The sequence below is a fragment of the Microplitis mediator genome, chromosome 6 (assembly GCF_029852145.1).
Source record: "Microplitis mediator isolate UGA2020A chromosome 6, iyMicMedi2.1, whole genome shotgun sequence".
Lineage (NCBI taxonomy): Eukaryota > Metazoa > Arthropoda > Insecta > Hymenoptera > Braconidae > Microplitis > Microplitis mediator.
In genome coordinates, this window is record NC_079974.1 from 21,071,209 (window position 1) to 21,094,530 (window position 23,322).

Consider the following 23,322-nt stretch of genomic DNA (forward strand, 5'->3'; position numbering starts at 1 on the left):
AGTAGATCATATTAAAGTATCAGCTCAACATTAGTAGTTTCGTCCAGTAGCCAGTGTTCAGACCCAGCAATCAGAAGGACGGCAGTTCGCGCCCAGAGCCCAGCAGAATTTTCACCAAGTTTTTTTCACATCATTTACCCCACTTAAATAATTTAAATGTTAATGATCATGAATTCTACTAGGATAATAAAAATAAAATTTTTTATTAATTAAATCTATTTGCTTGCTTGGCTGATTGCTGGCTACCATTAATCGGCCGATAGTCGAGCGCCATTAATGGGCCGAGGTTATCATCCCGACTATAAGCCGTTTATCGGCCAATGAAAATTTCCATTGCTGAGCCATTAATCGACATTCTTGGCCTAGTAATGGCCCAATCTAGGGCCAATTTCCAAACTTTGTATGGGTTCCAAAAATTGTCTCGGTTATTTTTTCATATATTTTTCATAGAATTAATTAACAAATGAAATTAACTAATTAATTTTTTTTTTTAACTAAAAAATTTACTATTAATTAAAATAAAATTTAAATGTCAAAGTTGAGCAACACTGTTCGCATGAGTTTCATTAATCTGGCCGCGCCTGGAGCTTCATCTCGACTACTCTCATCTTATATATCCACATACATATATATATAGATATGTATATATGAGTACTTGGGTTAACTCACCATATATTCCCTGCGCACTTGCTTTCTTGGATGGTGAAGTAGTGAGAGCACAGCGAGAGGATGTATGGTGATGAGCAAAAAAAAAGGTACACACGTCTATTACACATCTCGCACGATATTGCATGAAATTATGCGAGTATAGATGAGTGGCGCCATTATTATACTATATCTACATACTTAACACGTTCATACCTATAGATATCTACATAAATGTATGTAAATTATTCAACGTTATATTATATGACATTAGAAGAGTACATAAAGCTTTTAAATTAAAGGCATGACGTGCTTCACATCCCGAAAGAGTCTTTGTGGTTAACCGAGCTCGAAATTCAGAGGTTTAAGAATTTATACTTCCACACTAACCCGATTCCTAAATGGCTGCTCTTTACACTTAAATGGGCTTTAGATGTACTCAGGTGCTTTAGTTCTCGCAGATAAGCTCTGAGAGCTTTAAATTTCATATATTTCCGTATTTTATCTATAGGGTGGAGGTACCGTTTTTGGCCACTTTTGGATACTTGAAAAATTTTAATTAAATAATTTGTAAAAGTTACGCGATGACGTAATTAATTTTTTTAATGGGTTTGAAAATACTTTAATCACATAGGGTATACACTAGACCGGTTCAAAAAAATCGACTTTTTTTTTTTTTTTTCAAAACCCGCAGTGAAATATCTTCCTAGTCATTAAAAAAAGAAGCCTGTGAAAACGGGAGCTCTTAATATCAATTTTGAAAGGTCGCTCATCGTATATTTCTATTTTACGTTTAAATAACATGAAAAAAAAAACTTTTTTAGTTTGGAATTTTTCACCTCGGCAATGGCTGATTGTACGAATAAGCCCAGCATATATTTTTGTAGGGAATTTAACGCTCTACACAAAAAGTCTCTTATCATTTTTCGACAAATCCATTTGTTCAAAAGTTAATGAAGCTCGAAGTCAAGTAAGAGTAAATTTTGATATCTTTTTACTTTTCCGGCAAAACTATCATACTTATTATAAAATGGCATTCAATCATTTTTGTAGACGATTTTATTGTCTACAAATTATCATTGATAAATTTTTTTCAAATTCTGCATTGTTTTCTAGTTATTTCCATTTTAATGCCAAGCTCCTAAAAAAATAGTGTTCTGATCGATTTTAGTCTAGTATACACTAGGGTGCTTCATTTGAAACGAACATTTTTTTTTTTTAGAGGACACAAGAAAATTTTGTTGTTTATGTTGAGAGAAAAATTCCCTGAAAATTTCAGCTATTAATTTTAATTTTAAATACTTTCTATCGAGCATCAAAGTTTTCCCATTTAAAAAGCATGTAAATCGAATAACTTTTTTTTAAAATTACTATAACTTAGCCCGATTTTAAGCTATCGTTTTGAAACCAGTTTTTATTTGTAGAGTAATTGTTGCTTTTTAAAAGTGTATGAAACGGATTTGGTCTAACTTGATCCATGTCGATTGTATCAGCTCCGAAAGTCAATTTTTCACTTTTTTCATTTATTTTTGTTAATAGTGAAGAAACGGCTCATCTTAAAAAAAATATGCATAGGACCAATCTTTTAGGAAATTTTGTCTTCTACAAAAGTGCTTATGACATTTATATTGCTAAAGTGCACTGTTCATGAGATACATGCATTTTAACATTTTACAGTAAAAAAAATTGTAAGCTTACTATAGTACTAATCTTTTTTACTGTAAAATGTTAAAATGCATGTATCTCATGAACAGTGCACTTTAGCAATATAAGTGTCATGAGCAATTTTGTAGAGGACAAAATTTCCTAAAAGATTGGTCCTATGCATATTTTTTGTAAGATGAGCCGTTTCTTCACTATTAACAAAAATAAATGAAAAAAGTGAAAAATTGATTTTCGGAGCTGATACAATCGACATGGATCAAGTTAGACCAAAACCGTTTCATACACTTTTGAAAAGCAACAATTACTCTACAAATAAAAACTGGTTTCAAAACGATAGCCTAAAATCGGGCTAAGTTATAGTAATTTTAAAAAAAAATTATTCGATTTACATGCTTTTTAAATGGGAAAACTTTGATGCTCGATAGAAAGTATTTAAAATTAAAATTAATAGCTGAAGTTTTCAGGGAATTTTTCTCTCAACATAAGCAACAAAATTTTCTTGTGTCCGCTAAAAAAAAAAAATGTTCATTTCAAATGAAGCTCCCTAGTATACACTGTAAAAAAAATTGTTTGAAGTTTCAAAGATTGTATATAACGCAATAAACACATACATTTGTGCTTGAAATTTCATTACTAATTTCATATAGAATTTAAAATACACGTTTTTGAATTTTCAAATTAACACTTTGGATTTTCAAATACTTTTTTTTGAATTTTAAAATAAGTATTATGAAATTTCAAATAGAATTTTTGAAATTCAATATATGTTTTAGAATTTTCAATACTTGCTTTGAAAATTTAAAAATCAAGTATAGATTTCAAGTACGTTTATTAAAATTCATATTTTTTTTCTTAATTTTGAATGCCAGCTTGATTATTAAATTACGTATATTAAATTTAAAGCTTTTTTCATTGAAAATACAATTCAAATATCTAGTTATAAAAATTCAATTCCTTTTGTATTGTAATTTTCAAATTATTTTTAACAGTGTAGAAGTACCATTTTTGGCCACTTTAGGGCCAGTTTTGGACACTTGAAAAGTTTAAATAAAATAATTGGTAAAGGACACAATATTATAATTAATTTTTTAATTATATTTAAAGATACTTTTATCACACTATTAAGATGGTAATTTTTTTTTTTACTTTTTCATTAATCAAAATAAAGTATTAAATGTCCAAAAATGGAGCAGTGGCCACAAATGGTACCTCTACCCTATGGAAATTTTTTTTTAATACAATGGACATTTTTTTTATACTCTTTTATATATACTTTTATATAGTTTTTATATACTGAAGTTAGCAGACAATTAAAAATTTTCTGACGTTTTTTTTCAGCAATTTAATTAAAAAAAAAAAAAAAAACTAAAAACATGCACATGTAGAAAATTAAAAAAACTACAAGTGCAATTTTCTGAAATATATATATTTTTTAAATATATCATTTTTAAAACAATTCAAAAATTATTAAATGTCCAAAAATGGAGCAGCGGCCACAAGTAATACTTCTACCCATCCATTTTATTTTGAATTTTTTTTTAAATCATCATGGTGTCCCACCTTCCTGACTTTTCTAATTATCAATTAAAAAACAGACAAAAATTTTATAAATTCTCATTCTCGTTCCATAGATAAATTTTTTTTTAATCATAAAAATAATTATTTAAAAAAAAATTCTTGCTGCCAATGATCAATTTAAGCTCGTTAGGAAGATAATTATACGGAGTAGTGTTATAAAAAAAAGGTAATGATGAATAAAAAAATTAAAGAGCGGGTATTTAGATGTAATAGCAGAAAATTAAATATTAATTCCCGGAAGATTATTTCGCAAAGAAGCTTTTTCAGAAGAGGGGCATTAAAATTTATGGGTTATTTTTTAATGCATGATATAAAATTATAAGCAATAGAATAGATTTCCATGAATATAAGTACACTATAACTAAGTATATGTACGTACGTATGTATATATCCCTGGACTTTCCCACGGCAACGGTTTTCTGTTCGTTCCTTCCTCTTATAGAACAGGCGCTGAAACTAACGAAGCAAATTTCGTACGGTCCGCATGCACGTTTATTCTATAGATCCATACGTGCACATATATTTATATACATATGGATATATATATCTATATGTGTACATAACAGTCGTTTCTTTATCCTCTATGGACTCCAATTAGACGTTACATCGCTACACGCGGGCACATTTATGTGCACAGAAGCAAATTAGATGGTTGGTTCTTTGATTTGTTCTCGAAAATTTATACGCGTATCTTCATATTCAACTTTCATGCATCCTCAATTTTATAAATTAAACCGTTTCAAATAATTTAAGCTCTACAGAATACAATTAGTCGAATTTTCTTCATCGGCTTTTATTTTATTTAAAACAATCATTAAAACTTCAACTATAAAATTATATTTTCTATATAACTGATTTCACTTTCTTTTTATTAATTTCAGCCTCTGTTGCATGTCATCACGCATCTTCTTTACTCCGCTATTGAAATATTGCCTATATTTTACAAGACAAATAGTCAGGAGTTACATAAAAATTATTTTTTTTTTCTTAATAAAAAAATTTATTCTATCGTGAATTCTAGGCCTCATATTTAAATCTTAAGCACGAAGAGGGGGTAAAATGGGCCTTGATAATTTTTCTTATTTTATTAGTCAACTCCACGTTTTTTTTAAACGTGGAATTAAAATTTTTTTACCGGGATTTTTTTTTCACGGCCCGTTTCTCCCCTTCTTTACCTGCTCGTTATACAGATAAAAATGATTACTTTGTACTACACAAGTTTACTAGATTTGTTTGATATGTCGACTAGACACTGTCTGGTTATTATATAAATATAAATAATTAAAACTTGTTTTATCTGTCTTATCATAATCACACCTTTTTATATCTCTAATAACTTAATTAATGATTTAATCTCTAACCACTTGAATTATATTTATAAATGATTATAATTAATTCAAAATAAATATACAGTAGAATAAAACAAAGTAAACTAATGTAATATAAAGTATGGCAAAATAATTTTAATATCAGCGACCGTAGAAACTGTACTCGAGTCTTATGCACATAAATCACCGTGACTGACTCTGCAACTCTTTATATCCAGCCGGTGAGAGTGACAGAGACAGAGGCAATGGACAAAAAAATAAAACAAGTCCGCTAAGCAAAGTAGAAATCTAGATGCAACTGCAGGCAAAAAATTTTTCTGTACCTCAGTAACTCACATTGTGCTGAGTGACAACCGAATCTTGATTCTTATTTACAATAGACGTCAACAATCGAGCGTAAAAAAAAATTTATCCAATTTAAGAAATTCATATTCCTTCACTGTAAAAAGAGCGGTGTTAAAAATGGACTCATTTTAACTCCGCCCGGTGTTAAAATGAAATTACACCGGTGTAGGAGGCGTACTTCACCGGTGTTAAAATACCGGTGTTAAACCGGTGTAAAAGCGGAGTAATACCGGTGTGAAAGCGGAGAAACCGGTGTAAAAGCGGGGTAAACTGCGTCCGCTTGGAGTATTAACTTCAAAGATTATAAAACACAAAAAATGTCAGTTTTCTATGAAAATTAATCAAAAATATAAAGAATATTTACACCGGTGGCGGCATTATTTTCACACCGTTTTCGGTGTTGAAATTTAACACCGCCGATTTTAACACCTACACCGCTTGGACTTACCCCGGTGATTTTTTACAGTGTTATACCCATACAAAAAAAAGAATCGGTCCATTACTGGGTCGTGAATGGCTGCCAATTTTGAAGCATCGGCCGAAGATCGGCTAAATATCGAATGATAACGGTATGCCAAGCATTCGCCAATCATGACAATCAATCATCGGCCAAAGCTTGGTATCAAGAGCACTCGATCAAACCGTTGGCCAACGAACGGCAGTTAATTGTGCGCCTTTTTTATAAGCAAAGAGACGGCTGCCAATGATTCACCTTGCATGGGCCAGTATAGTTAGCCATTTATTGACCAATCATTGCAAACCAGGCATCCGCCGATCTATGGGAAAATTTCGAAGCTCGGCGACTTTGTATGAGTATTTATACTAGAGATTTTCAATCTTTTTTTATGTAAAAATAATTTAAAAAATTTGAAGGCGGAAGTATTGAAATTACTTCCGCAAAATACTGAGACTACTCACGTTTAAGAAAGTTACATAACCGTAGGATATCCAATCTCTGTTTCTTTGGTCTCGTTAAGTCTTCAGTAGTATCTTCTTTAATCTTCAAAGGCCTCAACTTCAAGAGCCGAGTAAAGACGAGTTAAGTTTAATGATGAAGTAAAAAGTAAACGAGAGTGGGTACGGAAAAAGGAGACTACACTGGACTTGGTGCTGTAGCATCTGAGAAGTTTATTAAAATAGTTTAATGTCTGCAATTGTCTTTTAGTGAGAACCACTGTAACGTGTACCGGTTGTTCCACTCATGGAATGCGGACCGTCGTGTGTCTACGTACACTAAATGTGTATGTATGTACGGGTTGTCTGGCCGCGGGTTTTACAAGTGTGCGCAATTATTACTGTCGAACGATAACGTCCATTATTAGTGTGCACCCACTTTTCATTAGCGTACTGATTAAAAATAACCGAAGAAATTCAGAAAGTTGAAGCTCCTATTCTTCAGGGAGTGCTTCAATTATTTGAAATTTTCTGTTTAACTTTCGATAGTCGCTCTTGTAATATTGTAAGTAGTGTGAGAAAATTATAGATTCTATTTTACAGAACCCATGTCACTAAACAACTCAGTATTGTGTGGCAGGAGTATTGAAATTCAAAAGTGTTTATATCGAAATTTAGTGAAAAAAGAGATTTCCAATCCTGTTAGTAAATAAAGATGTCAAAAAACGAAATTTTTGAAGATAACATATATAAAATTTAAATGTAGCGAAGAGGTCATCGTATGAATTTTTTGTGGCCAACAATACATTGAGTCCATTGAAAAATTCCTGAAAAAAATTTTTGGACGCTCAGAAATTTGGAAAAAAATTTTTTTCTCAAATTTTTGGGATGGTTCGTTTTGCCCTGCTGTTTTTCTACATGTGAGAATTTTATTTTCAAATTTTGTAAGCTACTCCATTTTTCTGAAAATGAAAAAAAAAAATTTGAATTGAAAATAATTAAAATCAAAAGTCGTCTGCTAGTGAAATAAATTAAGAAAAATTTGACAGCATTTTTTGGATAGAAATAAATATTTGAAAAACAACACGAGTCAATAATGGGCTTGCTTATTTCAATTACTATAAAATTGACTTTACATTGTATTTTTCAAGTGTTTGTTCAATAATAAGAACGATCAATTTAATAATAATTTGAATTTAAATACATGGAATTAATGATTAATGTCTATGACAGATTTATTGCTGCATATAAACGAATGTTTAAAAAATAAGTAGAAATACACTGAGTATAAAGACTAAAGACAATCGAAGGAAGTCAAAGCCTATAAATATGCAAATAGTCAGTGGTCACCTGGGCCACTGTATGCTAATAATGTATCAAGCTTTGCATACGTTCTAGATACACTCGATAAATATTATAGATCTCTATATTTATTTACTTTATCATAACAATTTAATGTCACTAAATATATATTTAGTAGGCTCTGCCGTGACCTATGCAGGTGTTGTCAGAAAATTCAAATATTTATCATAAGACCCAAACTTAACATATGTATTATTTTTTTCCTTATCTCTATAAAAATATCATGTTAATTTTAAAATCGACATTTTTATGTTCCCTTTTATTTCCAAGTTAAATTTTCTTCATATGAATTTAAATTTTTATTTATAATTTATTTTATTGAAGTTGAGGTTAAAAGATTTAAGATTTGAAAATTTAAATTTGAATTTGAATTTGAATTAATCTGTAATTATTTAACGAATAAAATTCTCATGATTTATTTATTAATTTTATTTTTTTTTTTTTCTATGGCTGGTTTCAGAAATAAACGGGGGGTAGAAGGTACTGGAGAGAAAAGACTGAATATGGCGGCAGGAACGTGTCCTACCTGAAGATTAAATAAAAAAACAACCAGGTAATAATTTTTTTAAAATTTTTTATTACGATTATCAGAAGAATTTAACAACAAGTGGGAAATCACGAGATAAACTGATGTGCATTTTCCGCGCGAGATGTTGCCAACGATCCGTGTGATGGCGTAAAGACAATGCAACATATGTGGATCATGAGAAGCGCGGTAGAACGTGAAAACGTTTTTATTTTGCTTGGATAACTTTATTATTATACTTTTACTTGTATCCCGAGCTCTTGTTTATTTTTTATTTACTTTCTCAGTCTATTCGCGTGCAACATATTCCACGATTAAGATGTGCACGCGGACCGTGAATTCCCGGCGCTTGATACATATCTCGATTAACATCGTCCTTTTCTTGTCTACTGCCCATGCAACCCATTTTTTTTACTCCCGTATTGAAACACTCGGAGATGACTTGGATGTAGATCCGCTTGTTCGATTTTTTTTTAATTTTTTCCTGTCGAATAGGGGAGGAAGGGATTTCGTTGAGTCCTAGGTATTGGAATAGTGGAATGATTTTTTTTTGTCATTGATCATTCGTTTCAGTTCCTTTGAATAGCTGATAAAATACTGCATGAGAGGCGGAATGTAGAATAGATTTTTTAAAAAATAGTTTTGAACCCCCATGAAATCGGTGACAGTCAGTGTGAAATAAAAAATGAAAGCTTAGTTCATTAGCTTTGAACTTTTCACAGAATCCATGAAAGTCAAATTTTTCATGTACCTGAAGATAGAAACGTTTTCCGAGGAACAAAAATAAAAAAACAAAATGAAAAGTAAAAATTCAATTGGATCTAGATTTTTGAAATATTTCGCATGTCAGCCAAAAATTGCAGGCCACTCCAACTAACTAAAGCAGTCAAGTTACATAATTTTTTTTCATTTGCGTTGCGCGAAAAACGATCCGATCTTCAGGCGCATAATTTTTCAATGTATGCAATTTTTGAACTGATCGACTACACGGAAAAAAAAAAACTTTAGAAATTACTATTTGAAATTATAACCCGGAACCCGGTTGTCAATATGGGGAATTTTAGCACTCAAATAGTAAATTTTATAAAACGTGTCGTATATTTTCTAAGTATCAGTTACGATTTTTACAGTTCAAATAGTAATTTTTCTTACATAGACAATACATTTTCATATTTATCCTGTAATTATTCACGTTTGAATTTTGAATCATAAACGAAAAAATTACTATTTAGAATGATGGTATTTATTGATCTCTTTATCATTATATTACTTGTCATTCTTAATTTATATAGTTCATTTTTTTCCGTGTAATTTTGATCATCGCCAAAATTGATCAGGGGAATTACCAAAAAAAATTTCAAAAACTTCATCAGAATCCGAACAGAATTGTGACCCGTATTGTCATCGTGATGACAAATCAAATTTTCGCTAATTTTTGCGCGGCTTTAGATGAGTTACAGCATCTGACAGTGACTTACAACTCAAAATTGACCATGCGAAGGACTGACCCTTTACCAAATTTTTTTTTTTGGGGATCAATTGCTCCCAAATGGATTTCAAATCATCCGTAGGCATAAAAATAAATCCAAACTGTAGGCAAAAAATTTTTTACGTGGCTCCAGATGAGTATATTTATATATATGTATATACTTATTACCATTCATTTATTTGTTGAACAAATAAATAAATGTATTTATATTCATATATAATCTTAAATACAGTTTGGTTTTTAATGAACTTTTACGTCATACGTTATCTCCCGTCTTATCACGTATTATTATACTTTATTATTTCTGTAAATGAGAAAGAGTCCAGTATAATAATATTTCAAATTTATTTTTTATCCGAGATTTGATAAAACGCCTGAGGCACAACGAAATTGAGTAACTGAGCTCATACAGAAAAAAAAAATTTCTATAATGGATATCAAACCCAATTGTTATTTATTATATTTATCCTTTCTATTTGTTGTGATCTATTATTTTTTATTTTATATTTATTTATATGATTATTTTTTATTCGAGGTAGCTGTTTGCTGTGAACAAACCGACTGTTCAAATATTTTCCTTACGTTTTTTTTTTTATTTATTTATACCCGTGACATTTCACTAGATATATTACTGTAGAATAATAATAACACGGGAAAATATATATATATATATATATATATATATATATATATATATATATATATATATATATATATATATATATATATATATAAATAAATAAGATAAATAAATCTTAAAAATAGTGGAAAAAAACGTGCTCGCAATATGTCAGCGGAAATAATATTACCGACGCATCATCCGAAGGTCGGATTATAAGGATACAGCGAGATTGTCAAACTCAATTTACATCAACGTAAGAACTGTCGAGAAGAAAAAAAAATATTGAAAAATATATAGAGCACGAAAGAAATAAAAAGAACAAAATCTTATGAAAACTTGAAAATCAGACAAACAATATATATATATATTTTTTTTGAGAATTATATATATATATATATATATATATATATATATATATATATATATATATATATATATATTATATCCAATTATATATATATATAATTTCCTTTTTTTGAGAATTTTAAATTTTTATGGCGGGAAGTTTAAAAATTGAAGGCTTCGAACAAAGAAAAATAACATCAGTTTAAAATACAATTCTATTTAAAACAATACTAAAAATATTTAATATCTGTAATATACATTTTTGTATAACAATTTTTTCGTTATCGTTCTTGCTTCCTGTCGTTGGCTCGAAACATTTAATTACTAATGCCATTAATCCGATAACAATCATTAAAAAAAAAAATTTCGACATTACGGCACTTGATTGTTACGTCCACAAAAACTGACTGAAATACTTCTTATCTTATAAAAAATTATTAATGAAATTTTTAATTACGTGAGGTAATAAAATAGAATGATCCTAAGGTCAGCAGACAATGAAAATTTTTCGGATTTTTTTTTAAACAAATCAATTACAAAAAAATAAAAAATGAAAATATGCACATGTAGAAAATTAAAAAAACTACAGGTGCAATTTTTTCAAATTTTTTTTTTTTTATAATTTACCGTCCAAAATAAAATCCAAAAATTATTAGACGTCGGCTAACTTCAATATTATTAAAATAAAATATATATTAGAGGGCTGGACCAAATGAAGACACCTTATCCTTTTTTTTTCTTAATCGATTAATCCACGATACATCATAGCTCATTTTCTTAATCAGTGGGATGTACTCCCCCCTCGAAGATATAACTGCATTTTGAAACTGGGTCACCTGAACAAAATTTCGTCTGCAAGTAATCGTCACAGCAATCGGCTGAGTTCTTGCACTGCAATAAAAAAAATTTTTATGCTATTTTAGTAAACAATAATCATTGTAATAAATACTAGGGTCATATATTATATAGAAATTGCGGAGTCAACGCGGATTACATTCAGAGTAAATGAGGAGCATTTGATTTTTTATGTACCCGTGTAAAAAAAGGTCTGAATTTCATGATGAAACACAGAACGTGATACAAATATGACTTTCATCATGAATTTACTCCAACTTTTCGTCTAGTAAATCGGTACCAATTATAAAATTAATTTATTACGTCTTTAAATTAGACTTGGGATGACTTCGATAGAAACTGGACTGAATTTTTACTAAATTAAACTTTTTGTAAAATTTATCAATTCAAAAGTTACTAATAAACTTCTATCAAGTACTTGATTAACGTAAATCATTTTTGATGGTAAAATTAATTTAGTGAATGAACTTCGGATCACTTGGATTTGAATTTTACTGCCATAATTTTGACGTGATTAAAGTTGACGATACAAATTCATTATGAAAGTCATATTTGCGCACGATCTGAGTTTCGAGATGAAATTTATATCTAAATTCATGATGAATAATAATTTTTTTACACGGGTATTTAATCTCCTCGGATTAAAATTCATTCCAGAGGAGTTCATTTTAACATCAAAATTCCGAGTCGAAGTGAATGCAGATTTAAATAAAACCCGTGATCATTTTGAATTAACTTCCGATTTTTTACAATGTAGTGTAGATTTATATTAAAAATATGAGTTATACATACTACTTCTCCAGCTTTTTTACATCCTGTTGTTGTAGCACAACTCTCGGTTAACAAAATGATGGCCATTACAATACCCAAAATTAACCAAATTTTGATAGACATTTTATATATAAAATTATTATACTGCTCAAAATATTCAAATAAAAATACACATAATACTGTGGGTATCAAAATTCTGTCTTTACTTCTATCGACAGTTATTACGAGCACTGTCGCAGTAATTAGTAATAGACTGATTTATGTATTTATATATATATGAGTCCCCACTCAAATAATTCTATTAAAAATTTTTTTTTAAACCTGATATCAGTATTGCGACGCTGGTAGAAAATTTAACAGTGGGAGTTTCCAAAAACAACTCATAAAAGTCATATTAATGTCACTGTACTCAAACATTATTATTATTCTATACTTAATATTTGATTAAAATCTTTAATTTTAACGATAGTCTTAAATTTTCTATTTTTTTTTTCTAATTAAGTATATTGTCGTGGAATAAAACGTCACTTATCGTAATTAATTTTAGAAATTGATAATAAAGTAATTAATAGGAAATAATTTCGTTTCAAACTCGACTTTTAGAGCCAAAGGTTTCCCCTCTATAATAAAAAAACAACAGTAATTATTTTAGTCAAAAGCTAAAAAAATCTTTAATTAAGCTCTATTAAAAGATATTAATTAATTCTATCGAGATATTTAATAAATAATATCTATAACGATACAATTTAATTAAGGACTATAATAAGGATTAAATTTATATCCGAAGCTCCGTTCGTGATGGTATAAAATATCATCATTAAAAACCTCTATCCAATTAATCTTTCAAAGATTTTATATAAACGTATGCCTATATATCTATACATACAAATTGTTATTTTACACGAGTTTAAAACATTAACACATGAAAATATAATCTAACAAAGATAACGGTAATCTCCCTGAAATATTAATCCATGTCGAGATTCCGTGAGGATTAATTACCCGTATCGTTATATTGGTCCCTAGAGTTAATTCTCCCTCGTACACATGGATGTAGATTCGAGATGATCGTCTTCCTTGTCGTCATCCCACACATCCACCTATCTATACAATATATATGTGGAGATATATACCGGTACTTATCCCAGCAGTGTGATTACTTGGTCAGCTCAGATCCGTATCCGAGGTAATTAGGATAGTAATTAAACTGACTAATTAATCATCGGCCGCGTTACATTCTCATGGAGCTAATACGTATGCTAATGAGCCCTCCCACTTATTTTTGAAAAATTTATTTTTTTATCAGTTCGTAATTTAACGGTCGAGAAATCATGGGAATATTTTTTGAAAAAACTGCGATTTCAAAAGAAAAGTTTTCTTTATAAAATTATGCGTTGGAGTTTATGATTATGGGTGATAAATTTAGAAAATATTTATCTCATATATTTGTTATGGAGTCAATCGCTTGAGTACCAATTAAAGACCCTTAGATGCATGCCCGGATTTTTTTACTGCGGGCTCAAGAATTTAAAAAAATAAAATGTCATTTTATTGTCTATTTGTTATGGGAATTTAGTATTTATTTCATTCAAAAATAAATAAATTTTCGAGCATCTTCTGCATTTTTTAAAAAAGTGAACTCTTACTTTACAAAAATATGTGACTGTTCCCATACAAAGTCGCTGAGCTTAGAAATTTTACCATAGATCGGCCGATGTCTGGTTTGCAATGATTGGCCAATAAATGACTAACTATACACTGATAAAAAAGTTGAATTGATTCAAGAACGAAAATCGTGAGCCAAGAATAGAATTTTAAAGAAAATGATTTTCTTGAGTCAAGAGAAAAAATTCTTAAACCAAGAGAAATTTACTTGAACCAAGAATAATTTCTTGGCTCAAGAATTTTTTCTCTTGACTCAAGAAAATCATTTTCTTTAAAATGCTATTCTTGGTTCAAGATTTATTTCTTAAATCAAGTAAACTTTTTTATTAGTGTACTGGCCCATGCATGGTGAATCATTGGCAGCCGTCTTTTCGCTTATAAAAACGGCGCACAATTAACCGCCGTTCGTTGGCCAACGGTTTGATCGAGTGATCTTGATACCAAGCTTTGGCCGATGATTAGCCAATGCTTGGCTTACCGTTATCATCCGATATTTAGCCGATCTTCGGCCGATGCTTGAAAATTGGCAGCCATTTACGACCCAGTAATGGGCCGATTATTTTTTTTTTCTGAATTATTGAAAAATATTTTCTAATACTAACCATAAAAAAAAGTCTATAAAATTATTGACACAGATCGACTTTATTTCATAAAACATTCGCGGATTTTCTCATTAATTTTATTTCCCAAAGATAAATAAAAATCTATATGCTGATAGTTAAATTTACCGGAGAATTCACAATACACCAATGAATCAGAAACGTATTCCCGTTTTACCAACCGTTAGGATTCTCCATATTTTTTTTTATTCATCTCATCCCGTCTTCTTATTCTTATATTCGTATTCTTCTCTTTCAATACAAGTCCGATCGATTCGCGGAATGAGGTAACCGATGATAGTACCAGAGTTTGTACGATTGAATAAATAACTACCGCGTTTTCATCCAACCCACCAGCAACAGCATCACCAGCTTCAGCTACAACTCCAGCAACAGTAATAGCCAGCAATAGGTTATACCATCCAATCCTATTTCTACCTCTGTATATATAGTATATATATATAGTATATATCTAGTTGTTTGTACTCGATCCTCGTTGCTTTCTCTCATCTTCCGTGAGATTATTTTGCCCGCTTTCTGGCTGTTTAAAAATTATTTACGTGAATTGCTCATCTCCTCAATCAGACAATTACAAAAATAATTCAATCCCACACTGAATTCAAATACTTTTAAATATTTGAAATCCGTTATATATAAATATATATTTATGTAGGCTCGAGCTTTTTATTTTCTTTCTAATAAACTCAGGATTGCAATTTATTTCCGTGTATTGATCAATGTATTGGTTATTTATTTGAATAACTTTTCTGTAATTAATCACGATTTACAGACGTGATTTATCACTGCTGTGGTTAAATAATTTCGTATTTAAACTTTACCTCATTTCGATTATAAAGTTACCGCTGAAAAGTAAATGAGCAATGAAAAAAAATTTCTTTGTGTAAAAAACCGGGAATACAATGTAATGTATGTACATAAATATATATATAAATGTATGTGAGACTTGACAACCGACATTGAGAAGTATTTCATGCAGACGAGACTCGTCGAGTATTCGAGACACCAATAATTAAGGTAATGGCTACTTTTCAAGTGGATTTCCGTGTGGTTGAATCTCAGATGTACACTACTATATACATATGTATGTAAACTAACACAGCTTCACAGCGATTACAGTCACGAATAAGGAGTAAGAAAGCACCCACAAGTTATTTCTTTAATTTGCATTGCTTCATTTTCTATTTCTTTATTTTTAACTTCCGGTTTATTAAATATTTAATTTTGAAACTCGCGGGATTACGACTTTTTTGAGAATCAAAAAAATGATTAATATTTTTGTAGAAAAAACAATGACGTAAAATATCATACGTGAGTAAATTTGTAGAAAAATTTATTAACTGTTTGAAATTTTCAAGATATTGAATTTTGGGAAATGTTTATTTTTTTGAAAAACCTTAAAACTATCGATCCAATTGGTCCAAAAAATTTCGATAAATCGATTACTGCAAAATTAATTTCCATTGATTTCAAAAATATCAAAAATGAATATTTTTGGAAAATTACCTTTTAGTTTTTTTTTCAAATAAAGAACTCGTGTTACGAATTTCTTAATAATTTTGAAATTAAATTAATCCAAGTCACAATAAATTACTGATCACTGCCTCACTTAATAAATATCAAATTTAAAAACTCGCGGGAATTACGATTTTTTTTAGTCAGAAAATGATTCATATTTTTGTGGAAAAAACAATGACGTAAAATATACGCGACTAAATTTACAGAAAAACTTATCAACTTTTTGAAATTTTCAAGATATTAATTTTTGGAAAATGTTTTTTTTTTGAAAAACCTGAAAACTATCAATCCAATTGATTCAAATAATTCTGATAAATCGATTACTGCAAAATTAATTTCCATTGATTTCAAAAATATCAAAAATGAATATTTTTGGAAAATTACCTTTTAGTTTTTTTTTCAAATAAAGAACTCGTGTTACGAATTTCTTAATAATTTTGAAATTAAATTAATCCAAGTCACAATAAATTACTGATCACTGCCTCACTTAATAAATATCAAATTTAAAAACTCGCGGGAATTACGATTTTTTTTAGTCAGAAAATGATTCATATTTTTGTGGAAAAAACAATGACGTAAAATATACGCGACTAAATTTACAGAAAAACTTATCAACTTTTTGAAATTTTCAAGATATTAATTTTTGGAAAATGTTTTTTTTTTGAAAAACCTGAAAACTATCAATCCAATTGATTCAAATAATTCTGATAAATCGATTACTGCAAAATTAATTTCCATTGATTTCAAAAATATCAAAAATGAAATTTTTGGAAAATTACCTTTTATTTTTTTTTCAAATAAATAACTCATGTTACAAATTTCTCATCAATTTTGAACTAAAATTAAATCCAAGCCACAATAAATTACTGATCACTGCCACACTTAATAAATGTCAAATTTTACCCCCCCCCCAAATTAATTTAAAACCCAGTCATTCATTCAATTATCAAAGAATATAATTAATCTCAACATTAATCTCCACATTTTTTTTATCTCCTCAAACTAGTCCCGTAAAAAAAAAGTAATTTCTCTTCCATCAAAACTTTTATCACTTCCAAACACATCACACCTTTTAATTATAAAAAATATCTCTCCCCAAAAGCCCAACATTTAATTTCTACAAAAAAAAAAAAAAAGAAAAAAAACTCCAGTTCATTGCTTCTCTTATCGAGCCTTAGATAAGGCCGTAGATTTTTTATTAAAATTCATATGTCTTTCTTATCTACTGAGAATGCTCCAGATAAACCGATTACACATATATATCACATAAGTGATGTTTCTTCACACGTTTAAGAAATAAATCGACACATTTATTTACTGGCGATTCCGATTAATCTGAGCGCTCATGTCGAGACTGATATCACGCATATAATTATCGGTTATCACTTATCATTATCGCCCAAGACAAGTAAATAAGGGGATACGTTATGTTAACTTTGAATTTCGTTTATCGTTCGCATAATTATAAATATATCACCACGGGTATGATAAGTATTTATTCATCGGTTAAAAAATTTTATTTTTACTTATTAATTGTCGTGTTTACGACATTATTATTTTTTTTAACGACTTTTTAAAACTGTCAACATGTAATCGTTTATAATAACAACAATAATTATAATAATGATGATAAATAAAAGTGGCTATCAATTTAAAAGGGAAAGTTTAAAAAAGAAACAATGACGTTAAATTACAGACGTGGGTCTGAGGATGAGTCGAGTGGATAAAAAAGGGGAAGTTAATAAAAAAATAAAGTTACAAATATGGAGAAGGAGTTTCTCGGTGGACTTTATCCTCCACTACTTATATTAAACTGACTCTATATCTTTAGTGTGGTGTAGATTGAAGAGTGTAGAGTGAAGAGAGAAGGAGAGGAGAGTGAAGAGTACAGCTCTCTTATCCTCTTCTCTATACGCCGTATTCTGATACAATGAATTTTCGAGGAGTGTAATTTCCTGGCGATACAATGGCGATAGCCATCGCCGCCGTGTAATCTCATACCGGCGAATGGGGTGGCAGACGCTAATTTTCCCTGCGTCATAGTAATTCCACAGGATCCACCTTGTAGTTCCTTGTAATGCTCATTTTTATTATATACTTCATTTTTTTCGACTAAATTTATGGTTTATATTTTATACAACCGTTTAAAATCAGTTTTATAATATTTTCAAGTCATTTTGGATTCGAAATTTTTTTTTTATGATAACACAAATAATTTTACTGTACAAAGTAAAGTGGGACTCAATATTCTGGTAATAAAATTTATATGATCCTGAAATTGGCAGACAGTTTACAATTTTTGAATTTTTTTTTCTACTAATTAATTACGAAAAATAAAAAACTAAAAAAATCGAGTGTGGAAAATTAAAAAATTTATAAGTGCAATTATTTGAAATATTTTTTTTTTTTAATTTGTCGTTTTTTAAAAATTCAAAAATTAGTAGACGTCAGCCAAATTCAGTATCATTAATTTATGCCATTATTAGAATTTTTTTTTAAATAGAAAATTTTTTACAAAATTTTGTAGTCAAATTTTTTTCCTGAAAACTTGGATTTTTTTTTTTCAAAAATTTAACTTGAACTTTCAATTTTTCGGGAAAACATTTCAAAATTTTCAAGATAAAAAAAAATTTTATTATTTCACTCCATGGAATTAAAAAATTAGAAAATTTTCTGAAATTTTAGAACCGGCTCCATTTTAAATATTTCAGAAAAATCGAAAAAAATGTCACCTTGCGAATGGTCAAAACACTAGTTTTTTTTTCTTAAAAAAAAAACAATTTAATAAAAATTTAAATATAAAGTTGAAAGACTTCGTCTAACAGTCTAGCTCTTGTCCAACAGAAGTTTAAGTAACAGAAATTCCATCGCTGAAGGATTACAGTTCTAGAGAGAGTGAAATCACACATGAACACACACACTGTCAGCAAACATAGTTCATACTCATACACAAGTAAAACTACAAGAGAGCAGTCTCAATACGATGTTACGGATTTTTCCGTCGACATCAGCCCGTCCATTCGTTCTTACAGATTTAATCTAACACAGCTCGTAGTCTTTCGTTTGCGCTTAATCCTTTTCTGCTGTGCTTTATTCCCATATCTCAAGTCAGATCCTATCACTCCTTTTATTCCCTCATCTATATTCTCTACCTTCTTCTTCTCTTCTTCCTTTTTCTTCACCTCCTCCACCTTTTTTCTGCTACATCGAGCCTATGCCCGTTAAATCTCAGTCCACATCACAACACATATTAACATCCGCGCATAACTTTACATAAATATTTGATTGGTTTTCACTTTCGACGAAAAAAACCCAACCGAAATATGTAACTATTAGTATACAGTTTAAATATATATTTTCAAAGCTTATTTGTCATGTAAATTATTCCATATTGTTGTTATTATTCGTTATATCGAGCATTAATATGTATAAGTCGCTAACATGGATGTTGGTTGGTCGTATTTTGATTTTGACTCCTCCCTCAACGTGACGTAGAACGCATGTCAGCCAATCTATGTGTACAATGATAAGGAATGCTATAATTAGTATGATTTGTTAATAAGCTGAACACATTACTATCGAGTATCGAGAATAGAGTGTAGTCTTAACCACCGGTTTCTTGTTAATAGTCTTACGATTTTACCTGATCATTTATTTCCTCGCTCGATCTGTTATTAACTGAAGAAAATTAAATAATTTTAATTTAATTGTGTTCAATTTAAATACACAAGTGAATTTATTGAGTGATTTTAAATAATATTTACTGAGTAAGTTTACTTAATAATTTATTTATAGTGTGGAGAGATAAACGTTTTTTTGAAATTGTGGTGACTTAAGTGGTGACTGAGTTTGGTTAGAAAATTAAGAGGGTGAAAATTTTTCGCTTAGCGAAGGAAGAAAATTTGATTTTTATTTTTATTTTCAAATTTGGGGGAAAATCCATCAGCCCGACAGCGGGTGATTTTAAATTTTTAGTGAAAAATTTTTTTTATTATCGTGGCCCATTTTACCTCAGAGTAAAATTTTTCTCGTTCGCAATAAAATTTTATACAGAAAATTTTAAAATTTCTCTGTCCAGAAAAAATTTTTGCTTTCAATTTTAATAGAAAATTTTTTTGGGGAAAGTGAAAATTTTCTAGGATCGAGTGAAAATTTTTCGAGCTCCGAAATTTTTTTTTCTGTGCGTACACTGAAAAAAAAGTTACGGTTACAGCTCTCATAAGAAAATGCGGTGAAATGGACCCTCGGATTTTTTCGAGCTGCCATATTTTATACCAAAACTTCCGTGGAAAAATCTCGAAAAAATATACTTACATATAAACAAATACTTATCATAAGTATCGCAATAAAATAAAACAGCAAAAATAAAAACATTTATAAGAATTTAAAAACGCAACAATAAGTGCTCGATTGACTCTACAATCGATTCTTATCAATATATATTTTTTCTTGCACCATAAGTCTCCTTTGATCTTTTATATCCCATTTATATTTTTCTCATTCTCTATAGACTCTTTTCATAGCAAAGTGACGTACAGCTTGTTATACAAGTACATTGTCGCGACTCGCGGTTTAGACGTGTACCGTAGTCACTTGACACGAAATCACGTCACGAATTTTCTATAACAATAGTGTTGATCTTCGATCCTCGTAGATCTCTCTTTTTGATCTTTAGTCTCGTTAGTAACCTCTTTTATATTATAAATAAATTATTTATCGCACTAACTTTTTAAATATTTAATTATTCAAATAATTAAATATATAAATCTCATATTTTTAATTAACAAAATTACTCACAATAAAGTCATTAAATACATAAATAATAACCAGTATTAATTATTACACTTTCTTCGTTATCGAAATTCATTCGACCGTTTAAATTGAACTTTGGATTTAATATCTGTACTATATATTTTAATATTATTTATTATTTTATTATTGATCCCTTTGAAATAATCGTTAACCTGCATAGACATTTACGATTTTTATTTTACAGACGTTATGTACATTTGTTTAGCAACGCACTTTATTATTATTATTATTACTATTAATAACGTAAGTGAAATAAAATATCAGCTTATGAAATTTGTTATATAATTAATATATATATTTTTAAATAATTCACGTATCATTAAATTTTAAATTAAAATTTATCTATTCGCTAAATTTTTATCAGTTTTTTTTTGTTGTGTAATCGAATAGATGCAGGCATAGGGGTAAAATGGACAGCCAACAATAAAATTTTTTTTTTGCAATTAAATGTGCGGCATTTACTTTTTTTTTTTTTTTTAAATGACAACTAAATGATATGACATGATCTTGAAGTCAGCAGACATTTAAAACTTTTTGAATTTTTGTTTTTCAATAAATCAACTGCAAAAAAATAAAATAAAAATATGCACATGTAGAAAATTAAAAAAATTACAGGTGTAATTTTTTCAAATATTTTTTTTTTATGGTTTATCGTCTAAAAAAAGATCCAAAAATTATTAGAGGTCTGCTAACTTCAGTATCATTGATATGACACTGAAGTTAGCCGACGTCCAAAAATTTATAGATTTTTTTTTAAACATTAAATTATAAAAAAAAAAATTTGAAAAAATTGCACCTATGGTTCATTAAATTTTCTACATGTGCATATTTTTATTTTTATTATTTTTAAATAAAGTCGTTGAAAAAAAAAATTCGAAAATTTTTAACTGTCTGCTAACGGCAGGATCATCTAAATTGGGAATTTTTTTTAATTAATTGGGGAATAAAAAAAAATAATTTTTTGTAAGTAAAATTTATTGTGAGCTTAAGGTGAGGGTGAAAAAAATTCAGGGGAAGTGAGAAATATTAAGAAGATTTTGTGCGTCATCGCATTTAAACTGTTGTTTTTTGCGTGTACATGCATAGATGTATGTATGTATATATGAAAATATATATGAGATGAGGATAGAGAATAGTGCAAAAGAGTCAAGCACGTGTGGTACGTGCCGCAGAAATAAGGGTAAAATGAAATTTAAAAAGTGAAGATGAAAGAAAAAAAAATATGTCCGCCGGTGATGAAATTAATGCCCACGAAATGCGACTTAATACGCGAGTATAAAATATTATGGCTCTTGTGTAATGGTCTCGTGGTTTGAATGATGAGAGGCAGTGTTAAATAAAAATAAATGATAATAAACCGTAGAAATAAAAAATAAGTGACAAATAAATTTAAAATATGTCAAGAGAATTGTAGCGGGAGGATTTAAATCCCATAGCATTCATAAGGGCTCTACAGAGTTTAATACTGTACATACTACATATATAAGGATACTCATATTTTTTTTTAAAACTCGATTCGCAGTAAAAAATTTTTAATCCTTCGTATAAACTCTCGTTATTTTTATTTTTAAGTGAAAAGCTTAAAAAGTTTATTTTGTCTGAAATAAAATTTAGTTCTGTTTTTTTTTTTATTTAATTAATTAATTAAAAAAAAAATTAATGTCAAGTATATTTTTTAATTACAAAAGGATGGTGTTGGTGGTAAACGGAGTCCTGCAAGAGGAGGCTCCGATAGACAGCCGATCACTTTATGGAGCGCATCCAATTTATCGTGAGACAGCAGCTCAATTGCATTCGATGCCCGCTAAATTAGTGGGTCCAGTGGGCCTTCTCTATGTACAGCAACGAGAAATGGCCGCAACTCTTCCGCATGATAGTAAGTAACTTTAATTAATTAATTAACTACTCAATTAAATAGAAATCTCACAAATAAAATTTTTAAAAGTTTCCCGCCCAAAATTAAATTTTAAAAAATTCTACTTAGTTCATTGCACTGTAAAAAAAAAACAGGGTAAATCCAGGCAGTATAGGTGTTAAAATTTTCGGTGTTAAAATAACACCGCTACTGGTATAAATATTCTTTAAATTTTTATATGTGAAATTTTTTTACACCGTTTTAACACTGGTATTTTAACACCACCAAATTACACTGCCTAGACCGGTGTTATTTCATTTTAGCACCACGTGGTGTTAAATTAACTCCATTTTTAACACCACTCTTTTTAACAGTGGTCATAATATTGCACTGTAAAAAAAACAGGGTAAGTCCAGGCAGTATAGGTGTT

At 29.2% G+C, this 23,322-nt stretch overlaps 1 protein-coding gene across 2 annotated transcripts in view; it reads left to right on the forward strand.

The window, feature by feature from the left end:
- The window catches only part of LOC130669316 (protein N-terminal asparagine amidohydrolase), a 33,071-nt gene that overhangs the window by 3,812 nt on the left and 5,937 nt on the right, over positions 1–23,322 (forward strand). Inside the window, exons 2-3 of one of the 2 annotated variants that reach the window (XM_057472119.1) lie at positions 8,278–8,370; positions 22,726–22,913. In XM_057472119.1, the coding sequence (XP_057328102.1) occupies positions 22,727–22,913 (187 nt within the window). In that variant the 5' untranslated portion in view covers positions 8,278–8,370; position 22,726. Of the gene's footprint in view, positions 1–8,277; positions 8,371–19,793; positions 19,993–22,725; positions 22,914–23,322 lie in introns of those variants that run through there. The other variant, XM_057472120.1, reaches the window with a different exon arrangement.